Consider the following 23,247-nt stretch of genomic DNA (forward strand, 5'->3'; position numbering starts at 1 on the left):
AAGTAAGTTATATGGATCTAGCCCAAGCTTGACTCTAGATCAGAGTTGGAGGCATTGGTGCAGAGTATCAGAGTATCAGAGTAGCAGGGAATTTCCCATTGTTAGTTTAAACTTCCTGGACAAAATTCCTATGTAGTTCTGTGTATCAGGACTTTTGCAGCATCTTGACCAACATCTTAGCATGGTCCAAGCTCTGACAACCCAGAGGTGAGAAGATTTGGCCCATAAAATCTTCCCTGCGGCAGTCCAATATGTCATTGTAATAGTCATGATGTGGAGATGCCGGCATTGGACTGGGGTAAACACAGTAAGAAGTCTGACAACACCAGGTTTAAGTCCAACCAATTTATTTGGTAGTAAATTCACAAGCTTTCAGGGTTTGCCCCTTTGTCAGGTGAATCATTTAGGAGTGGTACTCCAGTGCCATTCAATACTGTTAAAAACAGGTTTATCACCAAAATAATGAGTGCTTAATCCTCCAATTGTAATGAACCTGATTTAAACGTCTCCCAAAATGGTTTAAAAGCTATGCTGAACCATTTACTAGTTTCATTGATGCGCACTGGCCAGTTTCTTAGTAAATTAACCGTTTTAATATGTATAGGCTTTAAAATATGCCTGTATGTGCTGAGTAAAATGAATTAACCTGAAGCTCCTCCTGTTATGGCTGCAATGTATAACATTACCATTCCTTATTATTTTAATACGGGGAATGTGGCCATTTTGTGGATGGCACCAACCTCGGGTTAAAGGATTTTTGGACTAGGGTCAAAGATCGCAATTTATGCGATAATACACGTTACGCCTGATTTTCCGTGTTTGTTTTTGCGCTAGTTCAGTCTAAGTGAACCTCTTAATTAACCTTTTTAATTACATATTCCAATAATTTCCCCACAACAGACGTCTATAATTTCCTGGTTTCTCCCTCCCTTTCTTTAAACAATGCAGTTACATTCTAGAGGAAGGATTCCCACCTCAGGGGAAAGTTTTGGAAATCGAAGTATCTGGGGTAAATGCCATTAAAGTAAAGCTACACTGGGCTCCAAAACTGCCAAATTCTGCTTCCAGGTTGGAAGTTTCCACAGAGGGCAGCCTTTGCTGAAGTCTTTAATGAGAATACTGTTCACATTTCACTCTCTCTCTCCTTTTCTCTGCCTGTGACCTATGCCGCTCCCTTTTTAACTGGGTGGAACTTCATTACATCACCGCAAGGAAACTGGCTATGGTTAGACAGTAATTCCCAGGCGAGCAGATATAAATGAATGCCGATCTTTGGGGCTGGTAAGTGTATCCGTTTGTAAACCTAACACTCTACGAAGATATGCACGTTACATTACATGTACATTACGCCCCCGCGATTCGATGAATAAATGTTACTCCCCTGCGCCTGGTTTAAGTTTACTTGGGGGTTTGTTACAGGATAGGTACATGCCTACATCGTTTTCTTAACCAACACTTCCTGTCACTACGCACACCATTGATTGCAGAGTAATAGCGCATGTGAAGCCAGCGTCTGCGCCAAAAGTGCAATTTTCTGCCCTCCGAAGCGTTAAGATGCACTTTTGTAAAACCTTAATTTCAGGCTGAAGTCTATTTTAAGACAACCAACCGTGTTCTGCGAAACAAGATGTGCCTGCTCAATATTTCACACGGGAAAACTCATTTGGTGCTCTCTAGGAAACATTGTGCTGCAACTGTTAAAATTCTGCGGTGATGGGTGCTGGAAATCTAAAATAAATGCTGGAGAAACTTAGCAGTATCTGCGGAGAGAGAAAAAAAATTCTTGTTTCGAGTCCTTCTGAAATGTTCTCTCTGATTTTCTCTGTCCATGGGCGATGTCAGACCTGTGAAGTTTTTCCAGCATTTTCTGTTTTTATTGTTACTTGGAAGAGTTAATACACTGATTTCACATGAGGATGCGGAGGTGGGAGGAAAGGCATTATTGTGGTCAACTTGGGGCCTGATGCAGTTTATTAAGAATAGTTTAAGTGATTCCATATTTTTTGAAGTTTTGATATAGAATCCCGATAGAATGAGACCACTCGGCCCATCGAGTCTGCACCAGCTCGGAAGAGCATCCCACCCCGGGCGAAACCCACCTAAACCCAGAGAGAATGTGCAAATTCTACCCAAGGCAGGAATCGAACTCGGGTCCCTGGCGCTGTGAGATACCACTGTGCCAGCCTACTTTATATAACGCCTCACTTATATAATACACGTCCCATGGGACGTACACACACACACACACACACACACACTATACGTACGGTATCGGAAAGAAAGTTAGTTATCAAGCTGTAGCATAGACAGAAACCACTCTGGCAATTAAAGCCAAAATAAATCAATCTTAACAGACTTTAGATTTCCAATTTATCCAACTTGAGTTCGGTTAGTCGCTGTACTGGGCATGAGTCACAATGAGACAAGACGAGCTTGGAGCACTGAGGCAGAAAAACAAGACCAACTGGTAGTTTTTACTCTCCGATTTCCAGTGCATTCAATGGATGATAGAATGTATAAAAAAGCAACACGAGGACAGTATTTTTTCTGATCAGAGAAAATATAATCAGTGATCAGCACACTCTTTGTCACAATTCCCAAGAAGTGGCTTGCTCAATGAAGGCGGCACAAACCAGACAAGTCAAATCGGTCTCTTTATTTAACCAGTCAACCACAGAAACACTTCACCCTTTCAGGTGCTGTTGGGCCTGAAGGGTATTTGAATGTTGATTGCAGGTGTGCACCGTTAGCAATGTTGCTTTGGTTTTAGTTTAACGATTATACTATCGCCGTTCCAACATCATTCGCTGTCTTGGTTGTGAGCGCTCGCACTCAAACAGAAAATGCCTTTGGACAGACCTCCTCTCATTGCCAATGTTAACTTCGGGGACTGCTCAGCGGGAAAATATTCCCAGGAGTGTTCACTGTATTGTATTTGATGTTAATCAGTGTAATGATGCGTACATGAGCACAGTGAGGGCGGGGGGGGGGGGGGGAGGGAGGTGCGAAGTCCAATAACAAAGCAAGCGTCATATAAACTTCACTCACTAATCAGGCCTGCTCAGTCAGGTGCTGCCTGATACTTCCCTGAACCTTACACAGCAGGTAAATGTTCACAGTATCCGGGCTCAGCGTTTGCACCACAGCAGAGAGGACGGGCAGCTTGGCTGACGCCACCTCCCCCAGTCTGTGAGTAAATGTGGGGCTGATCCCCTCAGTCCATGAGTAAAGGTGGGGCTGATTACCCCCCCCTCAGACAGTGAGTAAATGTGGGGGCTGATCCCCCCCCCCCGCGAGTCTGTGAGTAAATGTGGGACTGATTCTCCCCAGTCTGTGCATAAATATGGGGTAATACTTCCCTTCAGTGAGTAAATGTGGGGCTGATTCCCACCTCAGTCTGTGTGCAAATGTGGATCTCATTCTCCCAGACTGAGTAAATGTGGTGTTGGATTGCACCCCCCCAAGTCTGTGAGTAAATGTGAGGCTGTATTGCCCCCCTCCCAGTCTGTGAGTAAATGAGAGGCTGATTCCCCCTGTCTATGTGTAAATGTGGGGCTGATTCCTCCCCAGTCTGAGTAAATGTTTGTAATATTTCCCCTCCCCGTTTGTGAGTAAATGTGGGACTGATCCTTGCCAGTCTGAGTAATGCGGGGCTGGTTCCCCCCTCCCCCCCACCAGGCTGTGAGTAACTGTGCGGCTGGTCCCCTCTCCCCCCCGCCCCCAGTCTGTGATGTTGGTGGTGTTTATTTGGGGGGTATCAGGTGTTATGTGTATGTGTTTGGGGGGAGGAATGGATCTGGGCATGGGGGGTTGCAAAGGGGTGTTAAGTCCTAGCGACCGAGTGTGTGTGTGGGGGGGCGGGGATCAGGTGTGAGGGGGAGCTGTAATGTGTGGGGGTGAATGTTGGGATTGAGAGTGTGTCAGGTTCATGGGGAGGGTGTTAGGTGTTGTATGTGGGGGAATATGTGGAGTGGATCTGTGGGGTGGGAGAATGGGTTGCGGGTGTGTATGTGGGTGTGTGTGGGGGGGATCAGGTGCGGTGTGGGGGTCAGTGGAATGTGGGGGGAGTATGTGGGGTGGATCTGTGTGTGGGGGATGTCAGGTTCTCCGATGGGAAGGGGAATCAGGTATGTGTGTGGGGGGGGTTCGATCTGGGAAGTGGGGGTGCAAAGAGGGTGTCAAATCTTTGGGGCAGGGTGTGTGTGGGGGTGGTGAGTGGGGGGAATCAGGTGGGATCAGTGGAACGTGTGGGGGGATGTTGAGTTGGGGGTGTGTCAGCTTTTCTGGGGGGTGTGGATGGGAGGTATCAGGTGTTGTGTTTTCGGGGTTTTTAGCTACTGGGTGTTGTGTGTGTATGGGTAGGAGTGTTGGTGGGTGGGTCTTTGGGGCAGAGGAATGGGAAAGGGATGTGTGTATGGATGTATGTTTTATTGGGGGGGGGGGGCTGTAAGGTCCTCGGGGGGGGGGGTAATCAGGTGTGTGTGTGTCGGGGGGGTGCATCTGGGGGTGGGGGTTGCGAAGGGGGTGTTAAATCCCTGGAAGGTGGGTTGGGTGTGTGGGAGGGGGAATCAGGTGCTTGGGGCAGTGGAATGTATGTGTGGGCGGAGATGTTAGGGGTTGGGGGTGGTCAGCTTCTGGAGGGGAGGATATCAGGTGTGTGTTGGGGGTGGATCTATGGGGTGGGGGTTGGGAAGGGGCTATGTATGTGGGTTTGTAGTTTTGTTGTGGGGGTGTCAGGTGCTTGGTGCTGTGTTGGGAGGGGGTGGATTTTGGGGGCTGTGGATTTGGGGGAGAGGGTGGATTTTTGGGGGGTGGGTTTTTTTGGGGGGGTGTCAGGTATGTGGGGGGGTGGATCTGTTGGATGGGGGATGGGAAGGGGGTGTGTATGTAGGTGTGTGGTTTTGTTATGGGGGATAGATTTTAGGGGGGAGGGGTGGATTTTTTTAGGGGCTGGATTTTTTGGAGTGTCAAGTGCTTGGTGCTGTTTTGGAAGGAGGTGGATATTTTTGGGAGGGGGTGGATTTTTGCAGGGGTTGCATTTTGGGGGGGTGGATTTTGGGGTTTGTCAGGTGCTTTGATGTTGTTTTGGGAGGGGGTGGATATTTGCAGGGGGGTGGATTTTGGGGGTTTGTCAGGTGCTTTGATGTTGTTTTGGGAGGGGGTGGATATTTGCAGGGGGGTGGATTTTGGGGTTTGTCAGGTGCTTTGATGTTGTTTTGGGAGGGGGTGGATTTTGCAGGGGTTGGATTTTGGGGGGGTGGATTTTGGGGTTTGTCAGGTGCTTTGATGTTGTTTTGGGAGGGGTGGGTTTTTGCAGGGGTTGGATTTTGGGGGGTGGATTTTGGGGTTTGTCAGGTGCTTTGATGTTGTTTTGGGAGGGGGTGGATATTTGCAGGGGGGTGGATTTTGGGGTTTGTCAGGTGCTTGGATGTTGTTTTGGGAGGGGGTGGATATTTGCAGGGGGTGGATTTTGGGGTTTGTCAGGTGCTTGGATGTTGTTTTGGGAGGGGGTGGATATTTGCAGGGGGGTGGATTTTGGGGTTTGTCAGGTGCTTTGATGTTGTTTTGGGGGGGTGGATATTTGCAGGGGGGTGGATTTTGGGGTTTGTCAGGTGCTTTGATGTTGTTTTGGGAGGGGGTGGATATTTGCAGGGGGGTGGATTTTGGGGTTTGTCAGGTGCTTTGATGTTGTTTTGGGAAGGGGTAGATTTCTGCAGGGAGGGGGGGTGGATTTTTTTTGGCGGGGGGGGGTGGGGGCAGGTGCGGCGCCGCGCGGGCTGACGTCAGGGAGCGGGCTGGGCCCGGGGAGGGGGGTGTGTGAGGCGGCGGCGGCGGCCGGGCTCCGCTCAGCTCAGTGTGCCGCTGCAGTCGGTGTGAAGGTGAGAGTTGGTGCGGCTGCTCCTGGAGCCCAGCCCGCTCCGCTCCCCGCTGTCACCCTCAGCCGGTGCCGCAGCTTCGGCCTAGCACCGTTGCCGGGGGAGGGGAGCCGCCAGGCGAGAGCTGCCCCGTTCCCGGGGCCTGGGATCCGGCATCACCTGTCAGCCCGGCCCGGCCCATCCTCCGTTCAGAGCCGGGCTCGGCCTGGCTGAAACGGCTGTGTCTCTGTCTCTGTGAGTGTGTGTCTGTCTCTGTGTGTCTCTCTTGTCTCTGTCTGCCTATCCCTATCTGTGTTCTCCCCCCCCCCCCCCCCCGTTTGTCCCCCTCTGTCTGCCACTGTGTGTCTCCATCCCTCTCTGCCTTGTCTGTCCCTGTGTTTCTGTCTCTCTGTCCCTCTCTGTCTGTCCCTGTGTGTCTCCATCCCTGTCTGCCTCTGTGTCTCTGTCACCCTGCCCTGTCTCCCTATGTGTGTGTGTGTCTGTCTGTGTCTGTCTCTTGTTGGGTGGTGGTGAATTCTTGTTATTATTGCCTGAACGCTAAAGGCCATTTATTGTTCCCTTCTAACATCTAATTCAACGTTTAATGAAACATCGTCGTGAAGAAAAGGCGACAGAGAGCCTGAGATTCGCAGGTATGCGGTTTGTTCAGAGGGGTTGTATTATTGTTCTTTTGTATTTCTGAAAAAGGCACATCTGCGATTTTTTTAATGCATTAATGTATGAAATAAAACATTAATTTAGCAACATTCTCGCGAGAGTTATATTTTGCCGGAGGATTTTCAGATTAATTCATGCACTTTGCAGTTTTATCCATTCAGATATCTCTTTTTAGATTTGATACAAACGCAACAAGGTTCATCCACTGACAGATTTCTCGATTTTTGTTTACAAGCTTAATTTTCAACCCCACATTTAAAAAAAAAATCAAAAACATCTAAAATTGCTCCAAATAAGAGATTTTTAAAAAAATTATAAAACCAAATACCAGCATTGCATTTTCTTTGAAGCTTTGAATAATTTAGTGGTGAGCTGCAGTTTTCCATCTGCTATGACTCGTTTTATTTTAGATGCATGTGGCAAATAGCTGGAATGAAAAAAAAACTGGGTGGTTGGGAACAGAAGAGGGTGACCTACTTTAATGCTATGAATACAGTACTTGCATGTGCTGTGTATAGTCAGTAGTTAAAGCACAAAGGTTTCCAGTACTGAGTGATCACATTAGCTACTTGCAAAAAGTGCTGAAAATTACCTCAAAACTTGCATGAAAAATATATACTATGTGACCGTGCCTGTGAGGATTTCCTCCCATAGTCCAAAGATGTGCAGGTTAAGTGGATTGGTCATGCTAAATTGCCCCTTAGGGTCAGGGGTAAATGCATGGGGTTATGGGGATCAGGTCTGGGTGGGATTGTGGTTGGTGCAGACTCGATGGGCCGAATGGCCTCCTGTGCATTGTAAAGATTCTATGACAGTAATTTCAAGACTACTAGCATCAAAAGCCCTACCTGAACCCCCGAAGATAATGTTCTGCATGTAATCATTATCAGATATCAAATATAAAACATCTGATCACAATTTTATATAAATGATTGAAATAGTAATTAGAAGTTTAGAACAATACAAGGATTTCCTTTAATCAGTTTGCAAAGACTGTTTTATAATTATTGTATGCTAATATTTTGACCAACATGTTTAGTGCTGTGAACAGGGTAAATAGGAAATCTTGAATGAAGCATTAACTGCAATTAGTTCCTGGTGCTCATTATTTCTGCATTTCAGTGGGACAATAGTTTCCTCTTTCTTCCTTTGCTTCAATTATTATTTTAAACCATGAGCTCTAAGAAATAAAGATGGCAAATTACTAATATGATCTGTTGTCTTTTGCTCTTTGTTTAGAATGTTAAATTGTGGGAATTAGTGTCTGAAGCAGCAAGCATGAGCGTGACATCTTGGTTCCTGGTGAGCAGCTGTGGCTCTCGCCACCGACTCCCTAAAGAGATGATTTTTGTTGGACGAGAAGATTGTGAACTAATGCTTCAGGTGAATCATTTTAGTCATCAGTTGGCTTATTGCAACAAATCTGCAGAGCACAAATAAACACTGTGCAAACACACACAATGTCATGCTCATTTAGAAATTGACTATTATGTCTGATGCTGTTTTCTGCAATTACTTTTTTTTGGATTTTCCTTTGCCACTAACCTGCGGAAGTATAGGTTGGATGGAGACTCACTTGACATGTCTTCACCAAAACGACAAAGAAGTGCATCTATTTGCTTAGCCTGACCTTTGCCTTTTTTTTTGTTTCCTCCTTTTTTAATCGCTTAAGACTTAGCCATACTGCTGCACATGAATAGTGATTGCCGTTTACATTAAAGTTCTGTTTAATAAAATAATATTGTAGCAATGTTGGTTCTTTAAAACTTTTTTCAATGTAAGGTGAGAGAATGTACGCTTCCAAATGAATTTGCACCCGTCAAAATTCTGATCAAGAATGGTTGTGTACCATTTTAACAGATTTAATAGAACATCTGCTGGTTTGAAATCAAAAAGAATATCATTGACTCTTCATGAATGTTTATATTGGCAGAAATATCAAATAATAATAATGGCCCAATGCTAGCATATCTTTGAATGCTAGAGTGAGGTCTGTTATTTACCAAAATTAAAAATGTTGGCTGAGCTTGCTGTGCTGGTTTAATGGAACATGACTACCTGCCCTTCCTCTCTCTCAATGTTTCAAAATTAGCATTATAATTGAGTTGTGTGTTTCCATGGTGATGAATTGTGGGATATAAGTAGCTTTCTGTTCAGTTTTCATATCAGTTGCTGGCATTGAGAAACTCCATGTCAAGTAAACATGGAATTTCCACTTGAAAGTCTCTATGTAGCATAGTGTACATGCCCTGACCAAAATGTATTTATGTTGATTAAAACAATGAATCTTCTGCTGATAGCAAGGTAGGATGAGTGCTCTTTTATAAGAATTGTATGCCTTGTGAAGTAGATTGTAGGTACGTGGTGCTCCAAGTCCATAAACGTGTAATTTCTCTGAATTCTTGTAATGTGTTGTATGACCAGTGTGTTTTTGGAAAAGGGCAACTAAAAACCATTAAGTTGTCTTTCATCTGTAACAAAGAGTACCAAGTACTAAGGGTGGAACGTGTTAATTATGGGAACCATTTTTGAACATTTGTTTTTAGTTTTTTAAAATCTTTCATCTCTACAGCCTCATGTAGCTTTAGGCAAACACCTGATATGTCCATTCCGCTTCAGGTAAATCACGTGCAAGCTTCCTGTCTTGCCTTCTGTATGTATAAAAAGAGCAATTTTGTTTCCAACTCTTTTATTGAAACAAAACAATTAAACTAAATCAAATAAACTGAGGGACAAAGTAAAAAGAGCAGCCCTTTAGCTGCCTTAAACAAAAACAAACCACAAATGAAACTTAAAACATCAAAACAAAAGCAATTGTTTCCATAGTTCAGAGGAACTGCACACTAACAGAAAATACCTTCTGACTGACTTCAGGGGCCACCTTTTTAGTTTATAAAATTAAATTGACTTGAGGACCTGCCTTGACCAACTAGAAACTAAGTTTGCAAACATTCATAAGCTACCTATTAGGATCTAAAATGGACATACAAAGCTCTGCACAATTGTACATATTTAAAAGCATACTCTCCTGTTCAGCATGAACTGCACCACAAGTCATTTACTGTTTGTTTTGTAATGTTCCAGAAATTTATAGTGAAGCTACAAGGGGAAAGTAATGTTTGTTGAATGATTTTTCAAGTAAATGGCAAAGAGTAAAAAAAATGTGGAATGTCCCTTAGTGGTGCACAGTAAGGATAGAAATGTAATCTGTACTAAGAATGTGGATTGCTCTACTTAATTACATGTCAGCCTCAGCAGAGTATACTCCTCAGCGCCATTTTATTTTCCACCCCAGCCATCCTTGTGATCTTGTTTGAGATTGCTTTTTCTTTTGCAGTTGAGACACTTCTCTTAGAAACTGGATTGAGACCTGCTCAAACTGAATTCTATCAGACTTTTTCAGAGAGACATCAAATTTCAATTCCATTAGTTTGGGTCAAATTTGATTAGACATCCCAGGAGTAAATTTGCTGGGTCCACTGTTATTTGTTACTTATCTTAATGATTTGGATGAGGATTTAGGAGGCATGGTTAATAAGTTTGCAGATGACACCAAAATTGGTGGCATAGGGGACAGTGAAGAAGGTTTTCTAGGATTGCAAAATGATCTTGATCAATTGGGCCAATGGGTCGATGAATAGCAGATGGAGTTTAATTTAAATAAATGTGAGGTGATGCATTTCGGTAGATTGAACCAGGGCAGGACTTACTCAGTTAATGGGAAGGCGTTGGGGAGAGTTATAGAACAAAGAGATCTAGGGGTACAGGTTCATAGCTCCTTGAAAATGGAGTCACAGGTGGACAGAGTGGTGAAGAAGGCATTTGGCATGCTTGGTTTCATTGGTCAGAGCATCGAATACAGGAGCTGGGACGTCTTGTTGAAGTTGTACAAGACATTGGTAAGGCTACACTTGGAATATTGTGTACAGTTCTGGTCACCCTATTATAGAAAGGATATTATTAAACTAGAAAGAGTGCAGAAAAGATTTACTAAGATGCTGCTGGGACTTGATGGTTTGAGTTATAAGAGGAGGTTGGATAGACTTGGACTTCTTTTCTGGAGGGTAGGAGGCTTAGGGGTGATCTTATAGAGGTCTATAAAATAATGAGGGGTATATACAAGATAGATGGTCAACATGTTTTCCCAAAGGTAGGAGAGTCTAAAACTAGAGGGCATGAGTTAGAGGGGAGAGAGATACAAAGGGTCCAGTGGGGCAGTCTTTTCACTCAGAGGATGGTGAGTGTCTGGGACGAGCTGCCAGAGGCAGTAGTAGAGGCAGGTACAATTTTGTCTTTTAAGAAGCATTTAGACAGTTACATGGTCTAGGCGGATATGGGCCAAATGCGGGCGATTGGGACTAGCTTAGTGATTAAAAACTGGGTGGCGTGGACAAACTAGGCTGAAGGGCCTGTTTCCATGCTCTAATCCTCTATGATTCTGTGACTCTAAATGGCATTCTGATGCTCATGAGTTCTTAAGCCCATTGCTGTATTTTAATAGTAAATTAAACATACATCCAAAATACTAAGTGATAATGTAAACATTCAAACATATATGTTATCCCTCAAGAGAAGACATCAAAACCCTAGAGTCTACCTTCCATTTTAATCTACTATAAATTCCTTATTGCTGTACAAACAAATAATAGCGTTTCTTTTATGTTTCTTAAAAGTTTAACTATAGAAGTATTTTAGTACACTCTCAAATTGGTCATGATGTAAGTGAATGGTAGGAGACAATTAAATTAGCAAGATTAGAGAAGTTCCAAGTCAATGATTTGTAATAACTTAGCATCAATAAATTGCTCAGCAGAGTAAGAATCCTAGGTACAATACACTGGAAGTGAGAAAGTTATCCAGCAAATCTGGGCCATGTTTAAGTTCAGTTCAATTTAATCAAACATTTAGTTACAGCATTCAGCAATTTTAATTTACAATTATGTTTTAATGCACATCTAATTGATTTATAGTTTGAGGCTTGCTAAGCACTACCATCAAAGTAGTAGAATAAGTAATTCCTTCTATTGTGATGCTTGTTATTTGGGAGCTCACATGGAGAACAACCCAAGTCCTAATCCTTTTACATTGAAGAATTGTACCAAGAGATACAAAAATGGTTCTTTAGCAGTAGTTAATCTACCATTGCCAAGTAGTTTCAAATTCTCAGAAAAATGGAAGTGACTGTTAAGTCAGGTCTGCCATCCGGTTTGTAGGCTTCTTAGAAGTCCAGTCGAAGCCAACTGGTAATTGTTAGTTTGACAACATAAGGAGTATAATTTCAGTGTGGTTGAGCCAAATTTTAAACACTTTCTGGGAGTTGAGATTGGATCTCTAGCTCTGGGATGGTTTAAATAAGCTGTACTTAAGTTTATAATTGAAAGCAGGAATACCCATCTACACTCTTGAGAAACTATCAGTTTCTAACTTGGCATACTTTAAAATGTAGTGAGTAGATGCAAAGTTTTCTACAAGCTACCAAGTCTGAATCCTAGCCAGACATGATACTTACGATGCCTCTATAGCAAACTGAGATTTTAACTATCAATAGGTGTAAAATAACCTATTGTGGCTGTTAATTGATGTAACTTAAATTTCACCAGTAAAAGAGTTTTTTTTGTATTGAGTAAAATGCAGAAACTTTTCTCCAGAAAATGTTCTGGTTTATGATTTTGCAAAAGTGATGTTGTTGCTGATATTGCCTACAGAATATATTGTTGACTTTTATGTTCTATTCTCTCCATCTCTTAAGTGCTAGTTATTTCTTTGGTAGCCTCTCACTTGTCATATGTATGGATAATTGCATACATCACCACTTAGAGATTTTAAATATTAACTGATTTATTGTTGGTCTTTGTCTCTTCAGTTGAATATTTTACACTTAAGTAGTAAGTGCGGATGATCTTAATATGGGACAGCTTTGGGAGCAAATGTAAGGGTGATTGATGAATAAGCATCTGACACAATGCTGTATGTTTTAGTTATGTATGCAAGATTTCCTCACCATCAGGGTAGCAATGTCTCCAATCCAGTTCTGCAAGTCTAAGAAGTGCACCTAGTTTATAACAAAAATATTGAAAATATAAACAAAGCAAAAGTGCAGCTTTAATTTCATCTTTAGTTGAACTTTATGGTCACTGTCTCCTTGAAGTAATAACTAATTATGGATAGCATGGCAGGTAAAATACTAACAGCATAAAATGGTTTTGGTGTTCCATTACCAGTAGATCTGGGGAATAACTTAAGCTTGAAATTAGATCAGGATTTTAGGATAACTGTTTATAACTATATTTGAAGAAGAGTATGAATCCAAAATGTTTGCTTTATGTTCTTTCTACAGAAATTATTTGAACTATATTTTCAGCTTATTCTGATTTTCTTAGAAAATAGCTGTGGTGTTAATAATATTTCTGTCACTTTTTCACTTAGTTTCTATCTCTATTTCTAACTAATCTCTGTCACCCTGCAACTGTCTATCCCCCTTATCCTGCTCCCTCCCTCTCCCCTCCACACACACTATCTCTTGCTTCCACCCTGCTGCTGCTGCTGCCCCCCGCCCCCCCCCCCCCCCCGCCCCGCCCCGCCCCCTTCCTCCTTTGGTCTGTCTGCCTCCTAGTGAGAGGAGTGGATCTGACTGAGGTGTATGAAGGAGTTTGGAAGATGCCAGAGGAAAATGGTGAAAGAGAAAGGGAGGGAAGGAAAAGGAAGAACTTGCATTTGTAGAGAATGTTTTAAACTAATAACTGTTCAAACATAGAACATACTGCAGATAATTTGTTCAAAGGAAGGTCCTAGATTTAGCAATATAGTGGGATACAGTTTTGGTGTTAGATGAGGGACAAAGATTGGCAATGACACGAGGAGAACTCCTCTGCTCTTTAAAATAGTGCTGTAGGATATTTTCTATCCATCTGTGAGGGTCGAAGGAGTCTTGATTTGATGTCTCATCCAAAACGTGGCACTTCTTGATAGTGTGACATACCTTCAGTTTTGCATTAGAGTATCAATAGTAAGGATAGGTTTTGCTGTCTATTAATCTTTCAAAGCTTCCTGACACGGGTTTTGACCTCTCACATTTTGGGCTGCACATCCTTAATGCCAAATGACTGTCCCATTGAAAACATTATTATATAACTGTTTATACTGGAAATAATAACTTTGTATCCTGGAGGCTGGGTATTAGCAATTATAAATTGGGACTGAATTTGATTTGCAGATGTAAAAAGAAATGGTGTGACTGTTAGAGATAAAATATACATAGAAAATACTAACAAACCATTTAGCCTGAAAGAAAAATTAATAGTTGACATTACAGATTTTGATAAAAGCCCCACTTTAAAAAGTTAACTTGTCTTTCTCTCTGACCTCTGTATATTTTACTTTTATTGTCACAAGGTGACCTTCAGCATTGTGTAGACAATACATCTAACAATCAAGTATTGATGGATTAAATTCATATGCAAATCTGTGATTCCATTGCATTTTAATATTGCGTTTTAATGTTAATGTAATTTATGACCCATCGTGTTAAGTGGCAAAAGTATAACAAATGTATGTTCTCTGTGCATAAGATGCACACACCACTACTACATTTTTAAATTGTGGTCACTTATAATCTATGGAGAATAGCTATGTGCGATTGGAACCAATTAGCAATGTGTTAAAGGCAATTGTCTCCTGAAAAGTTTAGTATTCATTATATGTGTTCTCCTAGTCTCGCAGCGTAGACAAGCAGCATGCAGTAATCAACTATGATACAGCTACAGATGAACACCGGGTAAAGGACCTTGGAAGTCTAAATGGGGTATGTGGAGAAACAATAAAGCTACTGTTTTACACTGTACACATTTTCATGTTATTACAGTTCACTGGATTTGAAAAGAAAATTTCATTTGGCTAGATTGGTTTTTGTTTTCGTTAATTCAGAAACTTAAATTTACAACTAATTTTAAGTTGTAAAAGGTTTATTTTTTTTAAAAAATTAATCATTTGTGCTTTCCATCATTAGAAGGATATAATTGCAGTGGAGGGAGTGCAAAGGAGATTCACCAGCATGCTGCCTGGGATGGAACATGAAGGGAGGTTGGATGGGCTTGGCTTACTTTTGGAACAGAGAATTCTGAGGGGCAATCTAATTGAAGTATAAAGGATCGAGGGGCATGGACAGGATGGGTAGGGAGCAGTTGTTCCCCTTAGTGATAGGATAGGTCACAAGAGGACGCAAGTTCGAGGTGCAGGGCAGGAGGTTTAGGGGGATGTGAGGGAAAGCTTTTTTTACTCAATGTGGTATTGGTCTGAAATGCGCTGCCTGGGAGGCTGATGGAGGTGGGTGGCTTCACCTCCTTTAAAAAGAACCTGGATGAGCCCTTGGCACGTCATAACATTCAAGGCTATGGGCCAAGTGCTGGTAAATCAGATTGGGTACATAAGTTGTTCTCACATGTCAGTGCAGACTCAGTGGACCAAAGGGCCTCTTTTGCACTGTATAATTCTGTGACCATTGCGTGTTTTGATTAACTGAACAAGTTGGAGGTGACTTGAATTTTCTTTTGAATTTAAAAACTTTCAAATGTGTTTTAAGTTTTATATCTGCATTTCTCTTCCTGCAGACATTTGTGAATGATGTAAGGATTCCTGACCAGATGTACATAACACTAAAAGTAAATGACACTGTTCGCTTTGGATATGATATCCTTTCATTTTAATTTCATTGATCTATTTGATGCCTTTGTTGTGTTTATCATTAGTTTGTGCCCTTTCAATGTTTTATAAACCAATTCTTTCCCAGACTAGTAGTGAAACAATGTAAAATACCATTTAATGGAGAAGAAATTCACTATTTTGCATTAGGCATCATTCTTTAGGTTGTAACATAGAGCAGATTGATCTTTACAGTGTTTTAGAATCCTTATAGGATATTCTTGTATTCAGCTGCAGATCTGAATATGTTTTACTTGTTTGTCTACTATGCTTATTGTTACCTTTTTCATAAAGTCACTATCAGATTAAACCTGCCAGTAATTTGACATTCTGTAACTGGCGTATAATTACATTTCTGACAGGGACATTTTATAATTGAGTATTTTGCCAATGGACTTATTTATGATCAATCACTATTGTATTTCACATTAAGTTGCTGCTGTTGGTTTGTTTTTGCAATGTTAGCTACAAAGCAAAGGCTGTTTCTGATATGAAATCAGGAGAACCTCCATGGAAATTCTACCCTCATATTTACAGAATGTGGGAACTAAAGCTGAAATGTGCTCCCTTCTTCTCAGCTTTTGATCACAAATGAATTCACCAACTTTTAAAAACAGCCTCGAGGGCAAATATCCATGAAATTGTCAATCTAGCGCTTGGCTGCAACATAAAATGCAAATAAGTTGCATAATGAGAGGGGTGGGATGCGAATCAATAGAAATTATATAGGTCTTGTGCAAGAGATTGGTTGGACTCTGTGGAACGCCGCTTGATGGATATTTAAATATCAAAGCCCTGTGTTTATGAGAGAAGCTTGGGATGTTTGTGTCTTTTTAAAGACTTTGAGGTGAGCTAATTGAAGTCTTCATGATTTTGATGGAAAATAACAAAGTTGATCCTGGAAAATTACTCACCGTGCGGAAGGTTTCATTTACCCCTATTGCAAATGTTGGTGACAATTTAGGAGATTAGGGGTTTGCGGGGCAGCTGGGTAGTACTGAGAACTGCCATTCATCTTATTGAAATCTCTGTCTGTGAGGCAGAGGTTTTGATCTAAATGAATGATTTATGTGGCTTCAGGAAGCAATAATGGAAATGGCTTTTGTATGACTGAGCTCTGGCGCTGTTGGATAGTCTTTGTTCACAGGAAAATAACAAAAACCCATTTGATTTGATAAATTTTGAATGAATACCTTTTCAACAGTAACCCTGGTGTGATTCATATCTCTGTAATATGGTATTCCAGGGTGCAATCTTCACATTAAATTGCATTCAAGTAAAATGAATTGTGTATTTTTTGGGGGTTTATATCAAAACTGATTTCCATGCTTGCTTTTGTTTTTAAATTTGTATTGTTAGTATCTTTCCATGTCTCATGAAGGAATGCAAAATTATTTGGGGTAATATGAAACACCAGAATTTGTTTTTAACAACTCCCAACAAAAGCATTTGTGTGAGGCACCACACCTTTCTTAAGTTTCTTAAAAATTAATTTTATGTAAGAACACATTCTGTTTGAATGTCATATTTTTGGATCTCAGGAAACTTTTTTAACGCTTCAAGTTTAAAGGAGAACTGAAAGGAAATAACGGTGTAATGCACTAGATATCCTGTGGCATTTTTCTCTCCTTTTTCTCTCAGCCTAGTCTCCTTTTTCTCTCAGCCTAGTCTCCTTTTCTCTCCATATTTCTCTGCGTTTTTTTAGTCTATATCCTTCGGTCTTTCATTGTTTCTTTTCTTAGACAAAGAGATAAACTATTAAGTTTATTTGACGTTTGCGTGGTCCCAATACTATTGTCATATCGGTGTGTCACATGTGTGATGTGAATAGTGAGTGTAGCTGTTTTATTAATGTTATTCAGTGCCAAACCACTCCATTGCAAGGATTTCTGCCTCATTATCTCTCTTTTCCTGAGGGAGCTGGCAGAGAGTGGGGGTGGAGTGGGGGGGCTGCAGGCCGCCTTAAAATATCATATGCTTGGTTGGGAGAATTGTCCTATCCATATTAGGGATTTTTTTTAATGCAATCAATATTTAATTCACCCAGAAGGGATCCCAGATTTGGAGAGTGTGGATAATTAATTCTTGGCTACTAGGTGCCAGGTTTCAATCAGTGTGGTTTTTAATTAAGCCTGTTCTTAAAGTTCTCATTATTTTGCTTTCTTAACAAAATCTTCAAATTCCAACATGTATATAATGGAAAAAAGTACGCACACGGTTCCTGAAGAGGCCCTAAAGGTAAGTGGAGTTTGGCTATCATGAACTTAAAGAAAATTGCAAAAAATACTACTTCACCTTGTATTTCTGTTTTGTCTTGTCAGCATGAGAAATACACTAGTCAGTTTCAAATACATGTGAAAGCAGCAGAAGATAAGAAGATAGAACAGTCTGATATGGCTCTCAATCAGTCAAGTACAAAATTGGAATCACCCAAAGCAAACCTTGAAAAGGTTGAAAAGAAAGGAACTACAGGTATTCATTATGCTTTGTTAGTATGTTGTGTTTGGTTTATGTCACCATTCCTTTATTCAACGGTCATTGGTGCAGGAATATTAAATCTGTTGCATTAAAAATATTGAGTGGCTACAACAGTCCGCCTTAAAGCACACTGAGAATATCAGCTTTCGTATTGGGAAATCTCATTTTGTCAAAATTTGCCTGCAGTACCTGTTATGTCTGTAGATGGAATTGTGATTATTATTTATAACGGATCTGTCAGTAGTTACAAATCCAGCGCTGGAGCTGTAGTTTAATCTTCAAAGTTGACAGATGTGTCAGCGTGCTGCTGCATTGCCCATTCACTGGGTGGCAGTGTAGATTAAATCTTTATATAAAACTCTTAATAGCTTTAGGAATGCTGCCAATTTAAACCTCCATATACCCTGAACACAAGGGAGTGTCAGCTGCCAGTATGTAATACACTTCTAACTCTCAAAGTTTCATTAGGGTTTCCCTGATGAGCAAATCACAGACCCTCTCCTTCATGCAGCATCAAATCTTTCTTGTGCCTAAATCTCGAGGTTGAAGTTTTGGGTCAGAGAAAGACAGGCCCATCTTTATCTGCAACTCAGTAAAATGGGAACCACTCCCACTTTGGATCCCCTTTTGGTGCCATCACCCTTTCTCCCCAACACAGCAGCTGAACACATTCGTCAGTTAGATGCTGCCTGGTTAATCTTCCCCCAACCATCTTGGCAATAAATTTTGTTAGACTGTGTTTGTCCCCACCCTCTTTTCATTCTGTTGCCATGCACTTTACATTAAATGGAAGCAAAACTCTTCAGTCATGGAGAAAGAATCTTTGTGCTTGTGCACTTGTTTTAAAGTTGTAATCGTAATTTTGCTGCAGCTGTCCTGTGCAAATCTGCTTTTACAGACCTTGCACATGAATTGTTATACTAATGTTGCAATACAACTGGGGAAAATATGACACTCTGGAAGTCAACGTATAATACAAATCGCTTCTTTTGGAAACAATTTTTGTAACATAAACAGAGTACAAGCAAAAGTTCTGTTAACTGACTAAGCACTGCATTATGTGTGTCTGTGCAGTATATGATAGCCCATTTGTGCTGCAGCTGTATTTAGATGAAGAGAACATTTTATTTGAACCACAGACAGACTGAGCTCTCAGCTCATTTGCACGTGCCAGCAATCCAGTTTTAACATTGGCCTTCCCCAGTGTCAGGAAACAATAGCCAGAATGATGGGCATGGCCCCATGATTGTGCTGCTGCCAGAGTCATTCCATCGTAGCTGAATCTATTCCATATTATAAACAAAAACAGCAGCATGAGGTAGCCAGCCACTTCCTTTTGTTTTCTTTGCTTCTCTGGATGTTCTCCCATTTTGTGTTTTAGCAGAGATTCAGAAATTGCTGCTCAGTCTTGGCTTTCCGTTTAGAAAGACTCACTTGTGTATATACTGAAATTTTATTATGTTTTGTTGCCTATAGACATCCATTCACCATTATTTTGAATGATAAATTTGGTTGAATACCACATTTGTACTTTATTGATTGCTTGCATATCATAGCTAAAGAGTAAAAAACGTTTGTTAAAATCTACAAGTTAGTGTTAAATTTACAAGTAATATTTACACTGAATTAAAATAATGGAAAACCTCCTTGCCCTTTTCAAAATTGAGATTGTATCCGGACATCTGTCACTATTTAACGTTTAATTTGGATAACCTTCATACTAAAAGTGGTCATTGGCATTTGATCTTCTGTTCAAAGGAACATCCACATTTGTCTGCTCACTGTCAGCATTGCAAAGGGTGCACTTGAAAAAAATGTATGAGTAAATAGTTAGAAAATCAGGTCAGACAGCTTAGTTATCCTGGGGTTTATAATGTCCTTGCTGGTCTAATACTGTAGTGCACATTGTAAGATTACAATATAAAGGCACCTCTGTTCTAACTGCTGGTTTTAATTTTACACGTAGGAGTGTGATTTGGAGTTGCTGATCTAGGCGTTCTGACAAAACTAATAGTTTAGCTTTCCCTGCCACAAAAGATTTCTGTTTAACTCAGACAGTAAAATGAACAAAAGAATTTTTGACCTTGTTCTAATTTTACTTTTTTTAACTCTTGGAGTATTCATCCTGTTTGGTTTTAGAATATCTAAAAGCAATTATGCTTTCTATTTATTAAGCTGCCTTGACTCTCATCAAGTACAAAAATGTTCCATAAGTCTAAAATAATTAAGACTAAATATAGGAATAAAGTTGTCTTCATTTTTTTCCCCATAATATGTCACACGAGCAAATCAATGCAGATGTTAGAAACAGAAAAGGCTGGAAAATACTCAAGGTTGGCAGTAGAGAGGAATAGAGTTAATGTTTCAGGTTTCATCAGATTCAATGTCATCTCAGTAAAAAATGTAGCAAATTTGGCATTACAGAATTGTAATTTCTGCAGTTAGTTTGGTGCAGTCCTTGTAAAACTGTTGCCCTTGAAGGGATCCTGTAAAGAACACAAATTCAGAGCCCATTTATTGACGGCCATTTTCAATACAAGGTGCTAAAGTGTATTAGCGTAGTTTAGTTGAAACTCTAAGCTTCATGAAAAGCGATTGCATGTGATAATGTTTTTGCCTTGGATTAGGAAAAACGTGAAAAAAATGCTTGACAATGGAAACAACAGAATATGCTGAAAGTATTCGGGAGGTCAGACAGCATCTGGAGCGAGGAAGCAGAGCTGACGTTTCAGGCCAACAATGTCTGATCAGAATTAGAATTCTTAATATCCAGTATTCTATCTAGAGATGGTCGGTGCTAACTAGAATTAGATGTAAACAGTGCCAGCTTCCAATTGTCTGTAAACAATTCCTCAGTTGGCAGCAATCTTACCTCAGTTGTGGGTTCAAGTTCCACTCCAGGATTTGAGCACAAAATCTAGGCTGATGTTCCAGTGCTGTGCTGAAGGAGTGTTGTACTCAGTGGTGCAGTCTGTCTACCTTTTCAAGTGGCCATTAAAGATCCCATGGCACTATTTCAAAGAAAAACGGAGTTATCTCCGGTGTCCTGGTCAATGTTTATCCGTCAGGCAACATCACCAAACGTACTTTTGGGTTAATATCACGTTGCTGTTTGTTGTCATTTACTGTAGGCAGATTGGTTGCCATGTTAACCTACGTTATAATAGTAACAATTCTTTAAAAATACTTGATTGCAGCATAACATTTTAGGTTGTCTGCAAGTTGTGAAAGGTGCTAATGAAGTCAAACTCTTCTATTATATTGAAATTTCCTGTACTCATTCATGTGCTATGGAGAGTATAAATGCAACTCCAATTACGTTCAGGATGGCAAAGGAATGGTTTTAACCGTAGACCTCTCCCGTGGACCTTGTAGTTTGAACATCATATTCAATTAGAAAAGATACTGTCATCAGAATGGCTACTGTCATTTCATGTTGGGTTATCATCTTTGTTTCTCTATCTTGCCTGATGCATATTAGGAAGGAATAAGTGAAGCTTTTTCCAGCTACTAAGCATAGCTTGCGAGGGAAATATAATGGCCCAAACGTTGAAAACACTTAACAACATGTAATTAATCAGCACCAAAGGACAGGATTTCCCCACCAGCTTTGGGGATCCAACATGAGGGTGAAAAGGACAACAGAAGTCTGCATTGTGTGGGAACTGGTCATCCAGCAGTGATTTTCTCCAAATTAGCTAGCAGGTGAGCTTTGCATCCAATTAAGGATGGCAGGAAGGTTCTCAAAGCTAGCAGCCCAATAGAAGGCCCTCCACTGAAGGTGCAGTAGGCTACCTTTTCAGGTAAGAGAGAAAGAAGTCACCTCAAGCTAGAGGAACCCATTTAAAATGTTTAAAAAAAAATTCCCCTCAGTCGGGTCACAGTTGTGGAAAGGAAACAGTGCAGCGTGTAGCTTTAGCTGAAACCAGGCAGATGGGGAGGACCTCCAAGCCTACCTGGAGCAGTGGTTCACTGTCAGAAGTCTGCCTGACCTGTGCTCCAACGCCTCTGAGGGCCTGGAGGTCAACTAGAAAATTGCAGTTAGCCTCTCAGGACTGGCATTGATTAGCCTTCGTTGGTTATCGATCACTTGTGGGCAGGTAACCCTGACATTTCCAATCCTGTCTCTGGGAAAATTATCCGGGGGAGGATAGAAGCAGCGCACCGGCCAGGTGCACAAGTTTTCATGTTTATCCATCTCCATGCTCACCCCCACTGGGGGCTAAAGATTCTTCCCAAAACACATTTGGAGCAATCTTTGGGTAAACAAAAAATATCGGAAATTTTTTGCACTTATCAAAATGGAATAGGTGCAATTTTGGGTGCAATTAATCTTCAGCTTTTGAAAAATTGTTTCAGATATCCATTCTTACCTTTGCTTTTTAATTACTTAATGTCTCTTCCAAGACACCTTACCGGTGGTTTTTGAAGTGGCCTTTTATGTTTGCGCCAAGATGATTAGAGTTTATTGTGCAAGTACTTACTCTGGATTGGCTTTGCGGATTGCATTTCAAAGACCATATGAAATATAAACTTGGTCATTATGATTTAAAGTAAGATTTTGAAAAAGCTGCAAAGGATATAGAGACAAAACGTGAACCCCCATAGATAAGAATGTCAACAGAAATCTGAATGCAACCATGGTGATTGAGGATTAGGGTACAACTACAAGGGATACACTGAAAAGACTGCAAAGTACAACTGAGAAGGATCTCAACCAACTAGTTTGTCTTGTTTAACTCAAATTAAATCCAAACTACTGTTATTAGGGCTGACTTTGACAATTGGTTGTATTTTATTGTACAGTGATTTAAATGGCTCTAGCTCTGAATAATCATTTTTTAAGTTCAGTCTCAGGCAGTGGCCAGGATGATAGATGGCTACAATCATAGAATCTTACAGTGGAGAAAGAGGCTATTCAGCCCATGCTGGCTCCTTGGAAGAGCGTTTAGTAAACCAGATTTCCCCTTTTACAAGCCTGTCCATTTTCTCCTGAATTCTGTTATTCTCATGCCCCACCGTTTACTGCATGGCTAATTTACATTCTTTGCAAATTCTTGTACCAAATTCCTTTAGCCAATACATATAGGGCCTTATGCAGCAATAATAAACAATGTCCTGACAATCCATGGGGGAATCCACTGTTGATTTCTCTCATTAGAAGAACAACTATTCACCACTATACTCTACCTCCTACCTCCTGGCCAATTTTGTACCTAAGTCACCACAGTCCCTTTTTAATACCATGTATTTCACCTTTTTCCAAGTGAGTCTTTTAAAAGTTAGTTTTGTCCACATAGAATCCTTACATTGTAGAAGGAGGCCATTTAGCCCCATTAAGCCTGCATTGACGACAATTCCACCCAGACCCCATCCCCGTATATTTACCCTGCTAAGCCTTCTGACACCGATGGCCAATGTACCATGATCAATCCACCTAGCCCGCACATCTTTGGACTGCGGAGGCCGTACGTAGATACAAATAAAACAACCGTTGCAATACTTTCATTAACCTGCTCCATCAAAGACTGAATTAGAT

The 23,247-nt window shown here is 40.9% G+C and overlaps 1 protein-coding gene across 6 annotated transcripts in view; it reads left to right on the top strand.

The window, feature by feature from the left end:
* The first annotated feature begins 383 nt into the window (after window positions 1-383).
* Window positions 384-23,247, top strand: part of cep170ba (centrosomal protein 170Ba) — a 91,207-nt gene continuing 68,343 nt past the window's right edge. For 5 of the 6 annotated variants that reach the window (XM_080202620.1, XM_080202624.1, XM_080202622.1 and 2 more), the window contains exons 1-6: window positions 6,182-6,508; window positions 7,773-7,916; window positions 14,245-14,334; window positions 15,140-15,218; window positions 17,410-17,468; window positions 17,552-17,702. In XM_080202620.1, the coding sequence (XP_080058746.1) occupies window positions 7,812-7,916; window positions 14,245-14,334; window positions 15,140-15,218; window positions 17,410-17,468; window positions 17,552-17,702 (484 nt within the window). In that variant the 5' untranslated portion in view covers window positions 6,182-6,508; window positions 7,773-7,811. Of the gene's footprint in view, window positions 1,282-6,181; window positions 6,509-7,772; window positions 7,917-14,244; window positions 14,335-15,139; window positions 15,219-17,409; window positions 17,469-17,551; window positions 17,703-23,247 lie in introns of those variants that run through there. The other variant, XM_080202621.1, reaches the window with a different exon arrangement.

This window comes from Carcharhinus amblyrhynchos, chromosome 14 (genome assembly GCF_965287045.1).
Source record: "Carcharhinus amblyrhynchos chromosome 14, sCarAmb.v2.hapA, whole genome shotgun sequence".
Classification (NCBI taxonomy): Eukaryota; Metazoa; Chordata; class Chondrichthyes; order Carcharhiniformes; family Carcharhinidae; genus Carcharhinus; species Carcharhinus amblyrhynchos.